Source organism: Notamacropus eugenii, chromosome 7 (assembly GCF_028372415.1).
Source record: "Notamacropus eugenii isolate mMacEug1 chromosome 7, mMacEug1.pri_v2, whole genome shotgun sequence".
Lineage (NCBI taxonomy): Eukaryota > Metazoa > Chordata > Mammalia > Diprotodontia > Macropodidae > Notamacropus > Notamacropus eugenii.
The window spans coordinates 29,581,896-29,602,807 of NC_092878.1; the positions used below are offsets into that span (position 1 = coordinate 29,581,896).

A 20,912-nucleotide genomic window follows, 5' to 3' on the forward strand; every position below is an offset into this window, starting at 1 on the left:
GAGGCCTTTATCAGAGAAGCTTGCTTCAGATTTTTTTTCACAGTTACCATTGCTAACTATATTTCCCTCCACTCTATTCTCCCTACCCCCTTTATTCTACTTTCTTCTTTCACCCAGTCCCTCCTCAAGTGTTTTTCTTCTGATTACTCCTTCATCCATTCTGTCTTCCTTTCCATGATCCCCTCCCTTCTTTTATCCCCTTCCTCTTCTATTTTCCTGTAGAATAAGATAGATTTCTATACTCCATTGTCTGTATATCTTAATTCCCATGTACATGTAAAAGCAATAAATACGTTTCAAATTTCTGCTACAATGGGTAAGGGAAAGATGGTCAGCTTGCCTCTATCTGGCAGACATCTCAGCAGGAAAATGTCCTAAATGAAATCCTTCTAAATTTCTCAAAGGTGGAAGTAATCTCTTCTCTCTCTAACTAGAATACTTTGTGTCTTTTACTGCACTTTTATTTCCTGCCTTGAATTATAAATACTGATAATCAATGTTCTAATTCTCCTAATGGTCTCTGTAAACTCTAAGGAGGCAGCAAATATGTTTGAGGCCTGGCTCTCTCTTTTCTTTCCTCCATTCTCCATGCTTCTTCTCATCCTCCTTACTAGCTGCCTTGCCCTTCTTTCTCCTCTCTCCCCTACTACTCTCCAGCTCTTCTTTATGGCTTATGTGTTGTGCTCCCAGTACAATGAAAGCTCTTTGATGGCAAGGTCTGTTTATTCCCATTTTTTGTGTCTTCTGTATTGATGACAATGCCTAGTACTTAATGAACATTTTTTGGGTACTTGAGTCCAAGTACTTTGGCACAGAGCCCAAGTAACAATAGTAAGGAACAATCTCCTTGCTAAGAGACTTGTAGATCTAATCAAATGTGACTTAAAACTAAAGAAAAAGGCAGAAAGAGAATGCTCTCCAAAAATAACTGCTAGGTCAAAAGTCATAGAGAAGAGCACATGACTAGGAAGAGGAGAAAAAAAGGTCCCCATTAGTGCATAGAAGATAATGGTAACATTCTATACCTAAGCTGGAGTTGAAAAGGCAGGTCTTTTTCCTCTTCCCAAACAGTCATGTCTACCATGTATTTTATCACTGAAGGGAATATCTTCTTAGCTTGGCCAATTACCTCTTCACTCAATGGACAACCTGAATTCTGCAAAAAAGCACAGTAGGAAATATTATTATTGATATATATAGAAAGAGAGAGACAATGGAGAAGAAAGAAAAGATTACTCATTTAAAATATTTTAAAATGACAGCATTATATCATTTTCCAGGAATTAATTCTTCAAGCTGGGTTCATGAGATTATAGTTAGGTCTACTTCGCTTAAAGCACTCTTGACTAAGAGACAGAATAATGAAGGACAGAAAACAGAGGGAAGAATGCAACAGAAGCTGCATTTTCTGCCACTTTCTCCTTTAGATATATGCAACTTCCCTAAGTAAAGTGCTGGTTGCACTTGTGATACACACTGCATAAACTGATGCTTTAAAATTCAGTATGCCCATACGTCACTAAAATTGTTTTCCAATTTTAATTTTAATCCAATTATACATGGCACTAATTAATTTTACTTGGCCTTGTTACTTAACTACTCACCTACCTATTTACTCTCTAGGTCAACTATTCTATTTCACCAAATTCTTTGTGATATTCTAATTTCTATTCTTTTCTCAGCATTTAAAGACAAATGCCTGGTATCCGTTTCTGTAGAGGCAATCAATTAATCAACAAGTATTTATTAAATGCCTATTATACGTTAGACACTGAGAATACAAAGAAAAAAAATGAAGTAGCCCTTGTCCTCAAAGAGCTTACACTCCACTAGAGTTTATATAAGTATAAACCAGATTGCTGTTGTTGTTGTTTACAAGATATTTACAAATTAAATGCAAGGTAATTTGCTCAGGGGAGGCCATAAGCAGCTGAGAAGATCAAGGAAGGAGTGATATAGAAAGTGGTGTCTGAGCTGACTTTTGATGGAGACAAGGGATTCTATGAGGTAGAGATGAAGAAGAAATTTATATTTAGACATGGGGGACAACCTGTCAAGCAAATAGAAAATAAGTTGCTACATGTGAGTCAATCTGGCTGAACCTCAGAGTATGAGAAAGGAGTAATGTATTACATGGCTGGTAAGGTAGGTTGGGGCCAGACTGTGAAGAGTCTCAAAAGAAAATGAGAGAAGACTATACTGGTCCTAAAGGCAACAGACATCCAATGGGTAAGTAAATTACACAACCAGACCTGTACTTTAGGAAATCACTTCAATAGTTGTTTGGAGGGTGGCTTGGAGTAGGGAGAGCTTTGAGGCTGAAATACCAATTAAGAAGTTTTGCCAAAGTTCACGAAAGAGATGATGATGACTGGTACTGGATTGTAGCCATCAGAGTAGAGACAAAAGAGGGATACTTTGGTAGAATGACAAGATCTGGCAACTGACTGGATATGGAGAAAGGGCTGGTGAAAGAATAATGCGAAGTCGCAAACCTTGGTGACTGGAGAGACTGTGGTACCCGCACTGGAAACAAGGAAGTTCATTAAAAGAACAAGTTTGAGGGGAACTATACTCAAATTCTCTTTTGGACACACTGAGTTTGAGAAGCCTACCGGACATCCAGTTTAAAATGTTTAATAGGCAGTTGGAGTAGCTCAGGAGAGTAGGGCTGGACAGAGATCTGGGAGACATTTGCACTGAGATGATAATTAAAGCCATGAGAGCTAATGGGGTTACAAAAAGTGTAGAGCAGGGGTTCTTAATCTTTTTTTGTAGCATGGACCTTCTTTGGTTGTCTAATGAAACTTGCAAATAGCTTCTCAGAATAATGTTTTTATATGTATGAAATAAAATGCATAGGATCCCAAAGGAAATTAGTTATACTAAAATAACACAGCATTAAAAAAAGTTAAGTAGTTCCTAGGTTAAGAATCCTTGGTGCAGAGAGAAAAGAGGGCTTAGGACACACCCTTGGGGCACACCCACAAAGGGTATAACAGGAATGATGAACCAACAAAGGATTCTGAAAAAGAATGGTAAGATAAGTAGAAGGGATCCTATGGAGAAGAGGGTACACAAACTCAGTGGAGAGGGTAAAAAGAAGGAAAGGGCAAAACACTGTGAAATGCTTCAGAGAAGTTAAAAAAGAATGAAGATTAAGAAAAAACTACCAAATAAGAAATTGGTGTTAACTTTGGCAATTATAAAATATCCATACCTTTTAACTCTATTTTTAAGCATATATCCCAAGGTGATCGCTGATTAAAAAGAAACACCAAAATATTAATAGCAGTACTTTTTATGGTGGAAAAGAAATGGAAACAAAGTAGATGCCCATCAATCTAGAATGGCTAAAGAAATTGTGATATATACATGTAATAGAATATTACTGTGCTGTAAAAAACCACAAACATGATAAAGACAGAAAAGCATGGGAAGACTGATATGAACTGATACAGAAGCAGAGCCAAGGGGTGGTTGCTACTGTTCAGTCATTTCAGTCATATCGGACTCTTCATGACCCCATTTTGGGGTTGTCTGGTAAAGATACTGGAGAGGTTTGCCATTCCCTTCTCTGAACTGCGGTAAACAGGTGAAAGTGACTTGTCCAGGACCACACACGTGATGTGGAGCTGAGGCCAGATCTGAATTCAGGAAGAGGAGTGCTCTTGATGCCAGGCCTGGCACTCTACACACTGCACCATCTAGCTAGCTTATACACAAAGACTACAACAATGCAAGTGGAAAGAACAACCACTAGGCAACTGAAAGAGAATATTCTAAAAGTACAAAGAAAAAGCGCGGGCCCAAGAAGAGACGTGAGGAGAAACTGCCCCCCCAACAGGTTCCATGACGCGGGAAACCACATCTTTTTTCAGACTGTTCTCAATGTATCGATCAGTACTATTGATTGGCTTTTTTTTTCTTCTTTCTTTTTCCTTTAAAAAAATACTCTGTTCTACAGATGGCTCCAAGGATGGCTCCTTGGAAGGCAGAGAAGGAGTGATTCAGGAGGAAATTTAGGTGATGTAATAACAAAAGATATCAATAAAAGTACTTTTAAAAAAGTGATTACAAGTAACTTTTCAGAAAGAAATTTCAATTGAGTGATGAGGCTGGAAGTCAAACTATAGAGAGTGGAGCAGCAAAAGCTGAGGAAATAGGAGGAATGAGTACAGAAAACTTTTTCTAGGGGTCTGGCTGGAAAAGAGGGGAAAGAAAGCTCTCATATAGGAAACAGTAGGATATAGTACGTTTTGTTTTGTTTTGTTTTTTAAAGATGAAGGATCCCAAAACAACTCTGAAAAATTTATCATAAATACTGCTATCCATCACCAGACAAAGAACTTATGGTGTCTGAATACAGACTGAGGCATACTTTTTTTACTTTATTTTTCTTGAGGTTTTTTGTGTGTTTTCTTTCACAACATGACCACTATGGAAAACTTTTGCATGACTACATATGTATAACCTATATCAATTGCTTGCCTTCTCAATGGGAAAGGTGAGGAGACAGGAAGGGAGATAATCAAAATTATAATATATATTAAAACTCAAAGTTTTAAGAATGCATGTTAAAGGCAGAGCCAAGATGGTGAGGTAAGGCAGGAATTTTCCTGAGCTCTCCTCCAAATACCTTTACAAAATGACTAAACAAATTCTTGAGCAGCAGAACCCATAAAATGATGAAGTGAAACAAATTTCCAGCCCAAGACAACTTACAAGGTTGAGAGGAAAAGGTCTGTTGCACCAAGCAGAGAGAAGAGCACAGTCTAGCGCAGACTGCACCAGAACCAACACACATCGCCAGCACCAGTGAAGAAAAGGCCTGAAAAAGACCACAGCAGACCTTGGGGAGAGTAAATTGCTAGCATCTGTGGTGGTTTTCAGACCTCTCAGCCCACAGACACCAGGGACAACTTACAAGGTCAGCAAGAAAAGTCTGTTGAGCCAGGGTAGGAGTGGAGTGCAGTGTAGTGCTGGACCTACCAGGACAGTCTAGCGCTGGACCTACCAGCACAGTCTGGCCCCAGCAAGCCAGGAGCACTCCTTAAGAGTGACTGAATCAGCAGTGGCAGTGGCTGCTTACGGGCCTCTCAGCCCACAGAGGGTAAGGGGGTTGAAGAACTGGTGAGAAGATTATAGGGATCTCTTTGCTAGCACTGAAGTAGGACTCTGTTTCTTTGCCCGCATTCAGATCGGGGTCTCAGTCCTGAGTGGCAGTTTCAAGGCAAGAAGGAGCATTAGCATATCAGATTTTGCAAGAGCAATGGAGGAGGCACCTGTTCACAATTCCAGGGCAGAAAGGAGTGCTTATGGTCTCTCATAGGCCAGAGGAATAGAAAACAACTCTCTTTACCTAACACCACCCTGGAAGAACTGAAAACTTACAGGTCCCTAAAGGAGACCCAAAAAAATGCTGAAGAAAATAACACCTTTAAAAATAGGCTAACTCAATTGGCAAAAGAGGTTCAATAAGCCAATGAGGAGAAAAATGCTTTTAAAAAAAAAGAATTAGCCAAATATAAAAGCAGGTTCAAAAGTTCACTGAAGAAAATAGTTCTTTAAAAATTAGAATGAAGCAGATGCAAGCTAATGATTTCAAAAGAAACCAAGAAATTACAAAACAAAACCAAAAGAATGAAAAAATAGCAGACAATGTGAAGTACCTCACTGGAAAAACAACTGACCTGGAAAATAGATCCAGAAGAGACAATTTTAAAATTATGGGACTACCTGAAAGCCATGATCAAAAAAAGAGCCTAGACATTATCTTTCATGAAATTATCAAGGAAAACTGCCCTGATATTCTAGAACCAGAGGGCAAAATAAATATTGAAATTATCCACCGATCACCTCCTGAAAGAGATCCAAAAAGAGAAACTCCTAGGAATATAGTGATCAAATTCAGAGTTCCCAGGTCAAGGAGAAAATATTGCAAGCAGCTAGAAAGAAACAATTCAAGTACTGTGGAAATAAAATCAGGATAACACAAGATCTAGCAGCTTCTACATTAAGGGACTGAAAGGCTTGGAATATGATATTCCAGAAGTCAAAGGAACTAGGATTAAAACCAAGAAACACCTACCCAGCAAAACTGAGTATAATACCTCAGGGGAAAAAATGGTCATTCAATGAAATAGAGGACTTTCAAGCATTCTTAATGAAAAGACCAGAGCTGAAAAGAAAATCTGAAACATATTTCAAACATAAGAATCAAGAGAAACATGAAAAGGTAAACAGCAAAGAGAAATAACAAGGGACTTACTTACAAATGTTGAGAATTGTTTTTGCATGCAACTGGGAAATAAGAAATACAGGTAATGGGGTATAGAAACTTATCTTGCCCAATAGGACAAGAGAGAAGATGGGGATAAGGGAAGGGAGGGGTGTTAGAAGGGAGGGCACATTGGTGGAAGGGGCAATCAGAATGCACAGCATTTTGAGGGGGAGGGGAGAGATGGGAAGAAAATCTGGAACTCAAAATTTTGTGGAAATGAATGTTGAAAATGTAAAACTAATTAATTAATTAATAATAAAAAAAATAACACCTTAAAAAAATGAGTAGGTCAAATGGCAAAAAGAGATCCAAAAAGCAAATGAGGAGAAGAATGCCTTAAAAAGCAGAACAGGCCAAAAGGAAAAGGAGGTCAAAGAGCTCACTGAAGAAAATAATTGCTTAAAAACTAGAATACAGCAAATGGAAGCTAACAACTTTATGAGAAACTAAGAAGCAATAAAACAAAGCCAAAGAATGAAAAAATAGAAGACAATGTGAAATATCTCACCAGAAAAACAACTGATCTGGAAAATAGATCCAGGAGAGATAATTTTAAAATTACTAGACCACCTGAAAGTCATGATCATAAAAAGAACCTAGACATTATCTTTCAAGAAATTATCAGGAAAAACTGCCCTGATATTCTAGAGCAAGTAGAAATTGAAAACACAAATTGAAAGAATCCACCAATCACTTCCTGAAAAAGATCCCAAAATGAAAACTCCTAGGAATATTACAGCCAAATTCCAGAGGTCCCAGGTCAAGGAGAAAATATTGCAAGCACTCCGAAAGAAACAATTCAAGTATGGTAGAGCCACAGTCAGGATAACATAAGATTTAGCAGCTTCTACATTAAAGAAAGGGAGGGCTTGGAATATGATATTCCAGAGAGCAAAAGAGCTAGAATTACAACCAAGAATCACCTACTCATTAAAACTGAGTATAATCCTTCAGGGGAAAAAATGGACTTTTAATCAGATAGAGGACTTTCAAGCATTTCTGATGAAATGACCAGAGCTGGATAGAAAAATCTGACTTTCAAATACAAGACTCAAGAGAAGCATAAAAAGTTAAACAGGAAAGGGAAATCATAAGGGATTTAATAAGTTTAAACTATTTACATTCCTGCATGAAAAAATGTAGGGTAGTTAGAAAGAGTATATATAGACAGTATACAAGTGTGAACTGAATATGAAGGGATGATATCTTAAAAATATATAATTATGGTATGAGAGAGGAATGTACTGAGAGAAAGAAAAGGAAAGGTAGAATGGGGTAAATTATCTCACATAAAAGAAGCAAGAAAAAGCTTTTACAATGGAGGGGAAGAGGAGGAAAGTGAACCTTACTCTCATCAGAACTGGCTCAAAGAGGGAATAAGAAACAGAGGCAATGGGGTACACAAATCTATCTTACCCTACATGAAAAGTAGAAGGGGAAGGGGATAAGAGAAGGGGGGAGGGGAGTGATAGAAGGGAGGGCAGACTGGGGGAAGGGGAAGTCAGAAGCAAAACACTTTTGAGAAGGCACAGGGTGAAAGGAGAGAGACAATAGAATAAACAGGGTAGGGAGAATAAAATAGAGGGAAATACAGTTATAGTAACAGTGAAAAAAAACTGAAATAAGCTTCTCTGATAAAGGCCTCATTTCTTTAACATATAGACAACTATGTTAAATTTGTAAAAATAAAAGCCATTCCCCAAATAATAAATTATCAAAAGATATATAATCATTTTCACATGAAGTAATTAAAGCTATCTTTAGGCATATGAAAAAATATTCTAACTCACTATTCATTGCAGATATGCAAATTAAAATAATTCGGAGGTACTATCTCATACCTATTAGATTAGATAATAGGACAAAAAAAGTAAATCACAAATATTGGAGGGGATGTGGGAAAAATGAGACATTAGTATACTGCTGTTGAATTTGTGAACTGATTAAACCATTCAATAGAGCAATATGGAATTATGCCCATAGGGTTACAGAACCCTTTGACCTAGAAATACCATTACAAGGTTTATATCCCAAAAGAGATAAAAAAGCAAAAAGGAAAAGGCTTATATGTACAAAAATATTTATAGCAGCTCTTTTCTGAGGGTAAAGAATTAGAAATTGAGGGGATGCCCATCAAGTAGGGCATAGCTGAACAAGTTGTGGTATGTAATTATGATAGAATACTATTGTACTATGAGAAATGATAAGCAGAATGCTCTCAGAAAAACCTGGAAAGACTTACATGGGTTGATGCAAAGTGAAATGTACCGGGTACAAAGAAACAGCAATACTGCAAGATGATCAACTGTGAATGACTTAGCTATTTTCAGCAATACAAAGATCCATGACAACTCTGAAGGACTTAGGATGAAAAATGCTACCCATCCCCAGAGAAAGAACTGATGGTGTCTAAATACAGATTGAAGCACACATTTTTAATTTCTTTATTTTCCCTGAGGTTTTTTTGTCTACATTTTCTTTTACAACATGACTATTATGGATATGTTTTGCATGATTTCACATATATAATCTATATGGAATTTGCTTGCCTTCTCAATGTGGAGTGGGGAGGGTGGAGAGGGAGGAAGAGACAGAATTTAGAACTCAAAGTTTTAAAAATAAACGTTAAAAATTGTTGTTTACATGTAACAGGTTAAAAATTAAAAATTAAACAAATACAAAAAAATGATTGATTACAAAGGAGAAAAAAAAGGCCAAAAAAACCCGAATGTTAAAAATTGTTTTCACATGTAACTGGGTAAAAATAAAATACTAAATTTAAAAAAAAGATAAGGGATCCTTGTGAATATTTATAGGCAGTAAGGAAAAAAACAATAGGGAAAAACTGAAGATTAGGGAAAGAGGGGAGGTGACTGTGGATACTGGAGAAAATGAGATCAATAGAGACATTGGTTTTGGCAAGAAGAAAAGTCACCTCTTCAGTGTAAACTGAAGGAACACAAGAGGAGAGAACAGGAGATGATGTCAAGGACTTTTAAGATACAGAATAGTAGAGAATAGAGAATTCACAGCAAATCGTCTCTGTTTTCTCAATAAAGAAAGGAAGGTATACATTCTCTTGATTTTTTCTCATAATGTAAGGGTACAAAAAACAGGGTACATCTCATATGGAATGAGGTCTAAGAAGTAGTAAGCTAATTTACTAATGAAAATTCAGTAAAACACATGCTTTAAAACTGCATCTACAAATCCTGAAATTACATTGCAAGGTAGTCTCTGAAGGATTAGAGAAATGTCGTAGACAGATAGGAAAATAAGAATAAAAAATAAATTACTAAGGAGTAATGGATAAAATTAACTTACTGTTATAACACCTAACTTTTTTTTTTTTAACAATACAGTCCTCTCCAATGAGTTAATTATCTCTCAAAAAAGCAAAAATTCTCTAGAGTCACTATTTCACTAATATTAACTTAGTGAATTTGATGATAATTTCTCTCCTGAAGGAAATCTAGTAAAATGTAAAGTTAAAGATCTAAATAAAATTATTTTTCTATTTTTAAATTATGTAAATAACCTATTTATTTTCAAAGGTATGCCATAGAGTTGAGTCATTCTGATGAAAAATTTTTGATGTATCTGAATTAGAACCAAATATTGTTCATGGGTCAGAATAGAAACAGGAATTAAACTCGTCTGACCAATTAATGAATGTTTCATAAAACTGACATTTTGAGGATAATTACTTAGGCCTCCTTTGCTTTGATTACTGAGTTGAAAAACAATTTTTTAATAATGAAACAAAATTATTAATAACTTCTTTAAATTATTCAAAGATCTCCAAAGATCAAAGGAATGAAAATTAAAATAACTTTAAAACAGGCCATTTTCCCTTGGAAACCAAGGAAATTCACTAGAAGGTCAAATACTGCAGCTAAAGCTTAAATACTCTGGCCACGTAATAAGAAGATAGGACTCATTGGAAAAGACCCTGACTTTAGGAAAGACTGAAGGCAAAAGGAAAAGGGCTATCACAGGATGAGATGGATTGATATTATCATGGAAACAATAAACATGAGCTTAGACCTCGAGATAGTGGAGGATAGCCCCATGTGCAAAGGTCCATAAAGTCATTAAGAGTCAGACAAGACTAAATAACTGAACAACAAAATATTATCTGCATAGCTTCTCTAATTTCCATTTGATCTCTGATTGGATAAATAGGTTTACCTGCTATTCAAAAAATAAAATAGGCCATTTTATGCCTCAATTTGTTTGTAAAGCCTTGAAACAATAAGAAATCAATATGTGAGAGGGAAGTGAGGACAATCAGGAGCTCTATTACATTGCTGACAATAAACTAATCCTCCCCCAAAAATTTACAATCTGGCAATATAAAACCAGGTTTATAAAACCTGTATATAAAATATATGATGTACAATATAAAAACCTGTACTTTTGATCCAATGGTCCTACTACTAGGACACAGATGGAAAAAAATCTATGTATGCAAAATTATTTATAGTTATTTTACCTGAATGAAAAACAAGAAACTAGTTAAAATTCCCAACCACTGAGAAATGACTAAATTAGGTATACCAATGTAATAGTACATTGCAGTACTATAAAGATGACAATTACATGGACTATAAAGAAATATGGAAAAATTTATACAAAGCAAAGAGGTCTTAAGAGGACACAGCAAATAAAATGTCTTTGTTAAGATTTATGTTGATTTTTTTTTCAGAAGAAATTAGGATATTTGACCACAACAGGTTTGACGATTAACAAAAATGTTTGTAAAAATAATAATAAGGTCATTAAAGGGAGATCTGCAAATAAGATCCCATCACATGAAAAATCAATACAATGGAAGGTTATTTCACTTTTCTAGATGGCACGTATTAACAATCCTTTCTTAATCTAACTACCACACATTTTCTCCTATACATAAAGCAGTATGACAAGAGCTTCATACAAACCATAATCACAGAAAGAAAAAAAAAATCTCTATGGCCCTTGATTGTACAATACAGGCCAAAAAAGACCCTAATTTACTGCACAAGACTTACTGGAGAAGAAGCATTATACCACAGTTAAATGTTTTACAGTTCTTCATTCCCACTCTAATCAGTGTTACTCCTCAAAACAGTTGCTCTAGTAGGTAGGTAGTACAAGTATTTTCCCTATCTTACAGATGGAAAAGTTGGGCTCCTGGATTATGCCACTTACCCCAAATCATGAAGTTATTAAATGTCTACAGCAGGATTCAATCACAGGTCTCCTGCCTCCAAGTTCTGTGGCTCGTACCTATTCCAGCATACTATGTCTTCCATCTCTATCCTTGGAGATCAATATTCATACTGATGACAATTTTGACAATCTGACCACAAAATTCCTCAACCCTAATGACCTCCTTTCCATGTCACATATAGTCAGGGTCCTATTTAAACCTTCCCTTCTCTCAGAATGGTATACCATCTCTGAGATTTAAAACTTTTAAATTCTGCTCCTTAAAAGCACAATCTCCCATTTGTCACCTTTCCTAGTCTCTCATTAACACTGAACCTACTCTTTGCCCTTAAGACCTTCAGCTCTCGAGTCTCTCAGTTCATCTCCTTGACTATTTGTAAGCCTATATGCTCAGATCTGACTCTGTGGTTTGCCACTTTAATGTCCTAAAACTGTTCTTCTCTCACTCCTGACAATCACTAGATAACCCCTGCCATATGACTGCTCTATTCTGGTACTATGGTACCAGAGCAAATCTGGAGCAAATCACAAACACAGCTGATTTGTTTTTTCACTGTTTAACTAACCTTTATCTAGTTCACTTACTTCACAAGGTTGTTTTGAAGATCAAAGAGAGAAAATCGAAAAATGCTTAGCACAGATCCTAACACACAGGAGGCACTTAATAAACATTTCCTTCCTTCCTCATGGTTCCTTTTGTAACTCTACCTTTCCAGAATTCTTAAATGAATCTTCATCTTCACATGTTAAATGCGGATGCTCCCCAAAGGCCTGTTACTGGCCCTCTTCTATTTCTACACTCTCTCTTTGGCAATCTCAATCGCTCCCATGATTTCAATGACTACTTCTGTGCTGATGCTTTCCAAATCTCCCTCTAGTCCTGATGCTCTTCTGGACTTCAGACTCTTATCTCCACCTGGAAATGAGCATCCACATGTTGGTATCTACTCAAAGATTTGAATCTCCCAGTTTATCAACTCCCTCAGCTTCTTCCATCTATACCTTCACTCCACTTTAGCCATACACAGATAGGGTCATACCCATGACCTTATCATTCCTCATAAGTATTCTACTTCTCTGATCTGGAACCTTTAAAATTACCCTGATCAAAGTCTCCTATGCTTCCATCTCTGACTGTGTCTTCCTCCAAAAACTAGTCTTCATTCTCAAGTTTCTCCATCTCTCAAATTTGTCAATGCCCATGGTCTGGCTTCACATTCTTCTGTTCCCTCGATGCTACAGCTAACCAGTTCAATTACATATTGTCTTCTCTACTCACATCTCTTATTCTCTTGTGCAAATGTCTCTACTCAAAACCTTTGCCACTAACATCTTGCCAAACCCCAACCCTACATTACAATTGCCATGTGTACAACTACCTATCTCTTTCACATGTACTGCTGTAAAATGCTAAAGAAAAATCACACAGCTATACAGTCACTAAAAATGTCTATTTTGATCAAGTGATTAAAATTTACATTCTTACCAAATGAACACAGATAATCTTTAATAAATGCTTATTCCCTTTCCCCTTATGTTATCTAATTTCAACTGGACCCTCACTTAAGCAATCCTTTTATTCTTTCCTAAATGACTATCATACTACACAAAATTGTGGATCCAAACTTTTCCTTCTCTCAAGTCTTTTATACCATTTGCTTCCTCGTCCCTCTCAGCAGAAGTCTGACCAGCTCCAAACAGAGTACTGTGTCAATTACATTATATTACCTCATCAGTTCTACTTCATCTCCAATAATTAAAATATTATCTCCTAGAAATGCCATTTTCATTAAATTCAACTAGAAAAAAAAGAGCATATGCCTCATGAAGTTCAATGGCACCTGAATGAAACAGATAAAGGGCTGGACTTCGAGTCCGGAAAACTTAAGTCCCAACTCAGTCACTGACTAGCTGTAGCCATTTAATCACTATGAGCCCCATTTCCTCATGGAGAAAACAGGAGATTGAAATAACTGACCTCTAAGGTCCTTTCTAGCTCTAAATACATGATTCTTAAAGGTTTTTACCAAACCTCCACCAACCCTGGAGACTCTGACATGATTCTATTTTAAATAGTAACCTTACCTCATTAGATCTTACTGTTCTAGGTTCATGATTTGCACAAAATGGGCTAGTTTTCCATGCCTCTGTGTCTCCACAGTCACAAAATCCTCCTCCAGTAGAAGTATGCATCTAAAACAAAAAAATAAGAATGCTTTTTTAGCAAAACTAAAACATACTAAAAAGATAAGGATGAACAAAATGATTCAACAAAAATACCTAGTGGCATTTCAAATATAAGGGCCTTTATATGCATTTCTAAATACCTCAAAATAATTTCAATTGCAAAATAATTTAATAAAAACTAGCACTTCAGAGAAAAAAATGGGCTCTAGAAGTCTCAGTTTTAAAAGGACAATTTTTAAAAAGTGGGGTTTTTTTGCTTTTACCCATTTTCTATTTCCTATAATAACAGAGGAAAACAGAAATACAAATAGTACCCATTTAATTTATAAAAAAATTCAAATAACAGGTATGCTTGAAGAATGAAGTGTTCTAGCTAATATAATAATTCAAGTGATTTTTTTTTTTTAAAACCTTGCTGGTTTTTTTATCTTGCTGATAAAAAATTTTTAAAATGCGCTTAACTTGTTTTCCCACCCTTGTAAATATAACATACTAAAGATAACTGAATTTATCTTTGACAATTAAGCTTCTTACTACATTTCAAAATTACAGATATCAGTTCCCATTATCCAATATTGTAGATACTGCAATTAGTCAATATTTATTAAGCACACATGTGCTAAGTACTATGCTAGATACAGGGAACACAAAGACAAAAATAAAACAGTTCCTCCCCACAAGAAATATACATTCTACTGGGAAAAACAACATATAGATGTATAAGTAGATATAAAAACAATATAGGGTTACTTTTGAAACAGGCACTTGACACTGCTGCAAAGATCAGAAAAGGACTCATTAAAAGATGGTATTTGAAACTAGCTCTAAGAGGTAGTGGTAAGGAAAACATACATTCTAGGAATGGATAACAGTCTGTGCAAAGGTACAAAGATAAATAATAGAATGTCATATGTGAGACACGGAAGTCTGGACCAGACTAGTGCATGAAGCTAGACCAGAGAGAACATGGAAAGAATAACAATACCTTATAAGGATGGAAAGAAAGGTTGGACTCGGGTTGTGAAAAGCATATACACTACAAGATATAACATCCTGGTTACTGCATTTTTAAATAAATCCCTTTCATCAGATTGTTTTCTTATGGATTTGCCTTTCTCCTAAAAGGAGAATACAGGAAAAAAAAAATCCTATCTATTTGGTTCCTAATAAATTAGAGCTCTAAGGTGAATGAACAAACAAAAGAGTAGGAAATGTAAGATCATAGATTTAGAGCTCAAAGAGACTTCAGAGTTCCTTTAGTCCAACCCCTCATTTTACAGACTGCTGCAGGGATCTGCCCAAGGTCATACAAGTAGTAGTGACAGAGGAGACAGAAGAAAGAAACAATAAGCTATTATAGGCATATTTATCAGCAGCTTCTTTATCGACTTAGCATTAAAAGGGATCTCAGAAGTAATCTGATTTTCATTTTACCAATAAAGAAATTAAGACCCAAAGGTTCAGTGACTTGATCAAAGTCATACAGGCATTATGCAGCAGAACCAAAAGCAAGGTATTCTGACTCTAACTCCAATACTTTTGCATTGTCTATAGAAAAATATTATATGTGTAAATAGCTATATCTCCTTTTTTTTGGATTCTTGGTGTTTAAAGGAAGTTGGGAAGTTACCCAAAAGAGCATTTCATCTCATTAGCTGTGGGTCTTATTATTCACAGCTGAAACAATCAACTGGAGGGCTTCAAATGCAAACAGAGTTTTGTTGAGCAAATGGTGTCATGACTTTGTCTGTGATGATCTTATTCCCTCATTCCTCTTCATATCCAAGGTCCTGTCCATCTGAACTATACCTCAAGAGGTTGCTCAAGTCTTAGGAAAACACTTAGGAAGTAAATTTCTTGATCAGTTTGTTAGAGATGAAAATTCCAAAGGAAAAATTCTACTTCCTCAAGCTGATGTCTTAAGATCCCTTCTAGCTCTAAAATTCTCCTAAGAATGCATATAAACTTTCCAAATCATCTTAACACTTCTATTATAAAGAAAAATACGAACCATCAAAAAATCAAGTAAACATTAAAACAAGGACAAAATTTTACTCCAAACTTTTAGTCTTTAAAAAGTCAGAGAACCAAACACATTTTAAAATTCAATCAAACCTTGTAGCGATGATTTTTGTGAGCACTGTTCTGGAAACAGTTCATGCAGAGAACACATGTTGGATCAATTGCACAGTCCCTAAAGAAAAGATTTCAAGTTGGTTATTCTAAATCATTATCATGTCAAGAACAGATCTACACAGACTATAAAATAACAAAAAACAGACTTATTTTTAAAGAAATATACCACAGTTATGTATAGAAATTAATGTCTTTGCCTTCAGTAAACAGTTTTATTAATAGGTTCTGTTTCAGTTTACAAATGCCTTTACTTCCAACACTCCCATGTGGTGTATTTTTATGCCTATTGTCCGTATGAAGACACTACAGTTCAGCGAGATGACAACATCTGTCCATGATCACAGTCAACAGTGCAACCAGGACTAGAAGCTGGGTAATCAAAATGCAGTGAACTTTCTACTATATCACTTGGACCCTCAGAGCCAAAGGCATTTTTTTTTTTTTGGTGGGGAGAAGAGCAGGGAAGGCAAAAAGCAGAATATTCCCATTGTTGGCAAATTCTCACACTTTTAGGGTAGATTTGATTTTATAAAAAGACATTTATATTATATTTATAAAATATCATATTACAATATTTATATATTATATAATATTACATATTATAAAATAGACAAAAGTTATTCAGAGCTAAGTTTGGTGAATAATATGGGTGATCAAATGGAATAATACTACTTGAAGGAGGTAGGAAAAAGGATGATGGGATATGACTATAAAGGAATGAAACTTATATTCTTGTGTTGCTCATAAACTGGTTCCAAAGACGAATACAAAAAAAATTACAAAAATATTCTGAATAAGGGTAGCTTGATGAGAATAAACACGTAGCTGAAAAACCTCCACCTGCATGTAGATTTTTTATGTTCTCATGTTAAAAAAAAAAAAAGATATTCTGTGATTACTTAATAGTCTTACCTTATATTATGTGATTTGTGTGGCTAATTTCTGCCCTGACCTAATTTAAAATGTTAGAACATTCCTGGTCTGAGAAAATTACCAGCTGTTCCAACATCCTATAAAAAGTACTTCCCTAACAGAGATTCCATATTGCTCATCGAGGTTTGTGGAAAGACCCAACCTCACTTCCACTTACTCAAAATAATAAACTTTAAAATAAATCATCTTAATATTTTCAGTAAAAATAAACAGCACAATAGAAGGGTTTATTTGCTAAATATATATTTCAAATTATTTGAGGAAGGATGTGAACTTCTTAAAAAGCTTAAAAGTAGAGTTTTAAAAGTAAACAAAAATTCTTTTGAAATCTAGGGAAAAACATGTACAAAAATATTTATAGCAGCACTCTTTGTGGTGGAAATCAAGGGGATGTCCATCAATTGGTGAATGGCTGAATAAATTTTGGTATATGAATGTAAAGGAGTACTACTGTGCTGTCAGAAATGATGAACAAGAAGACTTCAGAGAGTCCTGGAAGGACTTGTATGATCTGATGCTGAGTGAAAGGAGCAGAACCAGGAGAACTTTGTACACAGCAAAGACCACAGTGTGTGAGAGTTTTTTCTGGTAAACTTGGAACTTCATTGCAATGCAAGGACTTAAAAAGAAAATTTCCAATGGTCTTCTCTGGATGCCTTCCACATCCAGAGAAAGATCTATGGGATTCAATCTCAGAGTGTAGCAGATCATTGTTTTGGGTGTATGTGAGTGTATTGCGTTTTGGTTTCTTAGATGATTTCTCCCACTCGTTTTAATTCTTCAGCACAGCATGACTATAGTGAAAATGTATTTAACAGCAATGTATGTGCAGAACCTATACAACACTGTATGCCCTTGGGGAAGGAGGAGGGAAGTATGGGGGAGGGAGGGAAAAATAATCATCTAAGTTATATGGTAGCAATTGTAGAGCACTGAAAATAAATAAAATTAATTAATTTTTGAAAATCTAGGGAAATTATTTTTAAGCTGCTGTTACAGGGAAGAAAAGAAATGGCTAACTTGTGACCCTGTATATCTCACTTAACCTTTCTAAACCTTCCTTTGCTGTAAATTGGAGAAGACTGCATGATTCTATTACCTGAAAATCTAAACATGACAAGTAGCAGCAAAATACATTAAAGTAGCATGTTAACTCTTCTAAGAATTATTTACCTTCAACTAATACTACTCTATGGAAAATTGCTACATGACGCTCCAAAAGACAAACACTGACACACCCTTCCTTGATTTTTGAAAGACAAAACACAAAACTACTAAAACCTTTCTCAAACTAAATCTCATCCTATCATTATAGTATGGCAATAGCATTTTGTGAAAACCTAACAACTGATTAAACTTAACCCTTCTATGCTTCAGTTTCTTCACCTATAAGATGAGGGAGTTGGGCTAAATTGGATCTGTAGAGTGCTTTAACAGTTCTGCGATTATGATTAAAATAAAAATATTCAAGAATTTGAATGACGCTTACTACACAGCAAAGTACTTTTGTCTAACTCCAAAAGCAAATTATTCTAATAGTTAAACTTTTTCCTTTTCTAAATATTTTCTATAAATCTTACTCATATATTTTTTTCATGTTTTCTTTGCAGAAATTTCTATAATAAAACAGAAAAACCAATCTGTCCTTAAATAAATAAGATATTCACAATCTCATGTTAGTAGTTAGACAGGAGAAAAGAAAAAAGCTAAAACTCAAGTTCAAAAGTCAGAAGAATCTCAAGTTTCAAGCAGGTATAAGTAAGAAAATGACTCCCTATACCTAACTAGGCTTTAGGTGGACAGTTCTAGAAAAGAACCCCTGCAATAAAGCTGCTCCCATTTCCTGCTCTCTACATACCCCCTCTTCCGCCCCTTCCCATTACCCAAACCTCACTATAAGCTGAAAACAAGCAAAGTTTCTCCTATTTTCAGACTCTCTTTTTGGGAGTAGCAAAAGCCACAGCTTAGGTTCAGAAACAACAGAAAGAGAAAATATGTTGATGGAGTATTAACTGTGAGACTCCAACAAATATGCTGCAAAAATTAGTCCCAGCCCATTAATAAATGCTGAAAAGAACAAACACATTGAATAAAACAGCAATGGTTTATAAAAAACTTGAGCTGATAAGGAACCTAAAATGCAGCGATTACAAATATACTAATTTTATCAACTTCCAGTTCTTACCTACAAGAGTATGTCGTCTCCCCACTTTTGAAAACCTTCCCGCAAAGCTGAAATGCTCCATTTTGTTTCAATTTCTCTAAAGAAATAACTGGATCTTCTTTAAACAAGTACCATTCCAATGGAGTTAATATCATCATCTGAGCAGTTTCCTCCTGTTTTTCCAAATCTGGGTCTATTTCATCAAAGTAAATGCCTGGTACAGTTTGTGCCAAATAATATAAGAAGGCAGAATGAAAATCAACTTGCTGGTGCCACCACTGCAAGAAAGTAAGAGTAAAATAATTAACATCCTGAAACACATTACTTCTTAAGAATCTATAGATAAGGGGGCGGAGCCAAGATGGCGGTGTAGAAAGACATACATAAGCAGGGTCTCCCCACACAGCCCATAAAATACCTGTAGAGAGGAACTCTCAACAAATTTTGGAGAACAACAGAGTGGAGGAGATTTCCAGACCAGGGTCCACAGGACCCTGAAAGATCCACAGGAAACGTCTGCTGCACAGGACTTGGAGCAGAGGGCGGAGCCCAGCCCAGCCTTGGCTGTGAGGCCAACGGCTCCCCAACAGCCCTCGGGGGCGGAATATCCAGTCTTGGAATCCCCAATCGCAGCAGCAGCAGCAGCGGGTCCACAGATCCCTCAACCCACAGGCACCAAAGGTCAGTGACAGGGTTTTTTCAGCTGGCCAGGAAGGGAGAAGGGCCTTCCCAAAGCTCAGGCCTCAGGCAGCAGCCACATCAGGCAGGCAGCAGCAGATCTCATGGCAGCCCCTACATCAGCCCGCATACATTGTTGGATCGTAAAACCCCTGGGGGCACTGAGGAGCTAAGTATTAACTGAGCCCTTTGTAAAGGCCCTGAGGGAGCTGTTCTTTGTCTCACAATGAATGGTGGCCCTGGCCATCCAGCTTATCTGAAAATCAGCCCCCAGTGCTGACTTGGAGGAACTAGAGGCCAGGTGGCTGTGGAGAGGTAACTGCTAAGATTCTGGACACAAAAATCTCTCCCTGCTTCCAGATCATTGTACACGCTGGATTGTGCCACCTTGGAGGAACTGAGATATTACAGATTCTAAGAGTATACCCTACTCTTGATAAAGGACTCAAAAGTCAAGTAACTGGTTGGGAAAATGCCCAAAAAAGGGAAAAAAAATAAGACTATAGAAGGTTACTTTCTTGGTGAACAGATATCTTCTCCCATCCTTTAGGATGGGGAAGAACAATGCTTACCATCAGGGAAAGACGTAAAAGTCAAGGCTTCTGTATCCCAAATATCCAAAATAAATATTCAATGGTCTCAGGCCATTGATTTTGAAAATCAAGTAAGAGAGGTGGAAGAAAAATTGGGAAGAGAAATGAGAGAGATGCAAGAAAAGCATGAACAGGTCAGCACCCTACTAAAGGAGACCCAAAAAGTGCTGAAGAAAATAACACCCTGAAAAATAGGCTAACTCAACTGGCAAAAAAGGTTCAAAAAGCCAATGAGGAGAAGAATGCTTTCAAAAGCAGAATTAGCCAAATGGAAAAGGAGGTTCAAAAGCTCACTGAAGAAAACAGTTCTCTCAAAATTAGAATGGAACAGATGGAGGCTAATGACTTTATGAGAAACCAAGAAATCACAAAATAAAACCAAAAGAATGAAAAAATGGAAGATAATGTGAAATATCTCACTGGAAAAACAACTGACCTGGAATATAGATCCAGGAGAGACAATTTAAAAATTATAGGACTACCTGAAAGCCATGATCAAAAAAAGAGCCTAGACATCATCTTTCATGAAATTATCAAGGAAAACTGCCCTGAGATTCTAGAACCAGAGGGCAAAATAAGCATTCAAGGAATCCACCGATCACAGCCTGAAAGAGATCCAAAAAGAGAAACTCCTAGGAACATTGTGGCCAAATTCCAGAGTTCCCAGGTCAAGGAGAAAATATTGCAAGCAGCTAGAAAGAAACAATTCAAGTATTGTGGAAAT

General features: G+C 36.2%; 1 protein-coding gene across 1 annotated transcript in view; it reads right to left on the minus strand.

Moving 5' to 3' along the window:
- Positions 1-20,912, minus strand: part of UBR1 (ubiquitin protein ligase E3 component n-recognin 1) — a 166,901-nt gene that overhangs the window by 108,091 nt on the left and 37,898 nt on the right. The window contains 4 exon segments of the mRNA XM_072624518.1: positions 1,026-1,156; positions 13,583-13,690; positions 15,800-15,878; positions 18,939-19,195. Of these exon segments, the coding sequence (XP_072480619.1) occupies positions 1,026-1,156; positions 13,583-13,690; positions 15,800-15,878; positions 18,939-19,195 (575 nt within the window).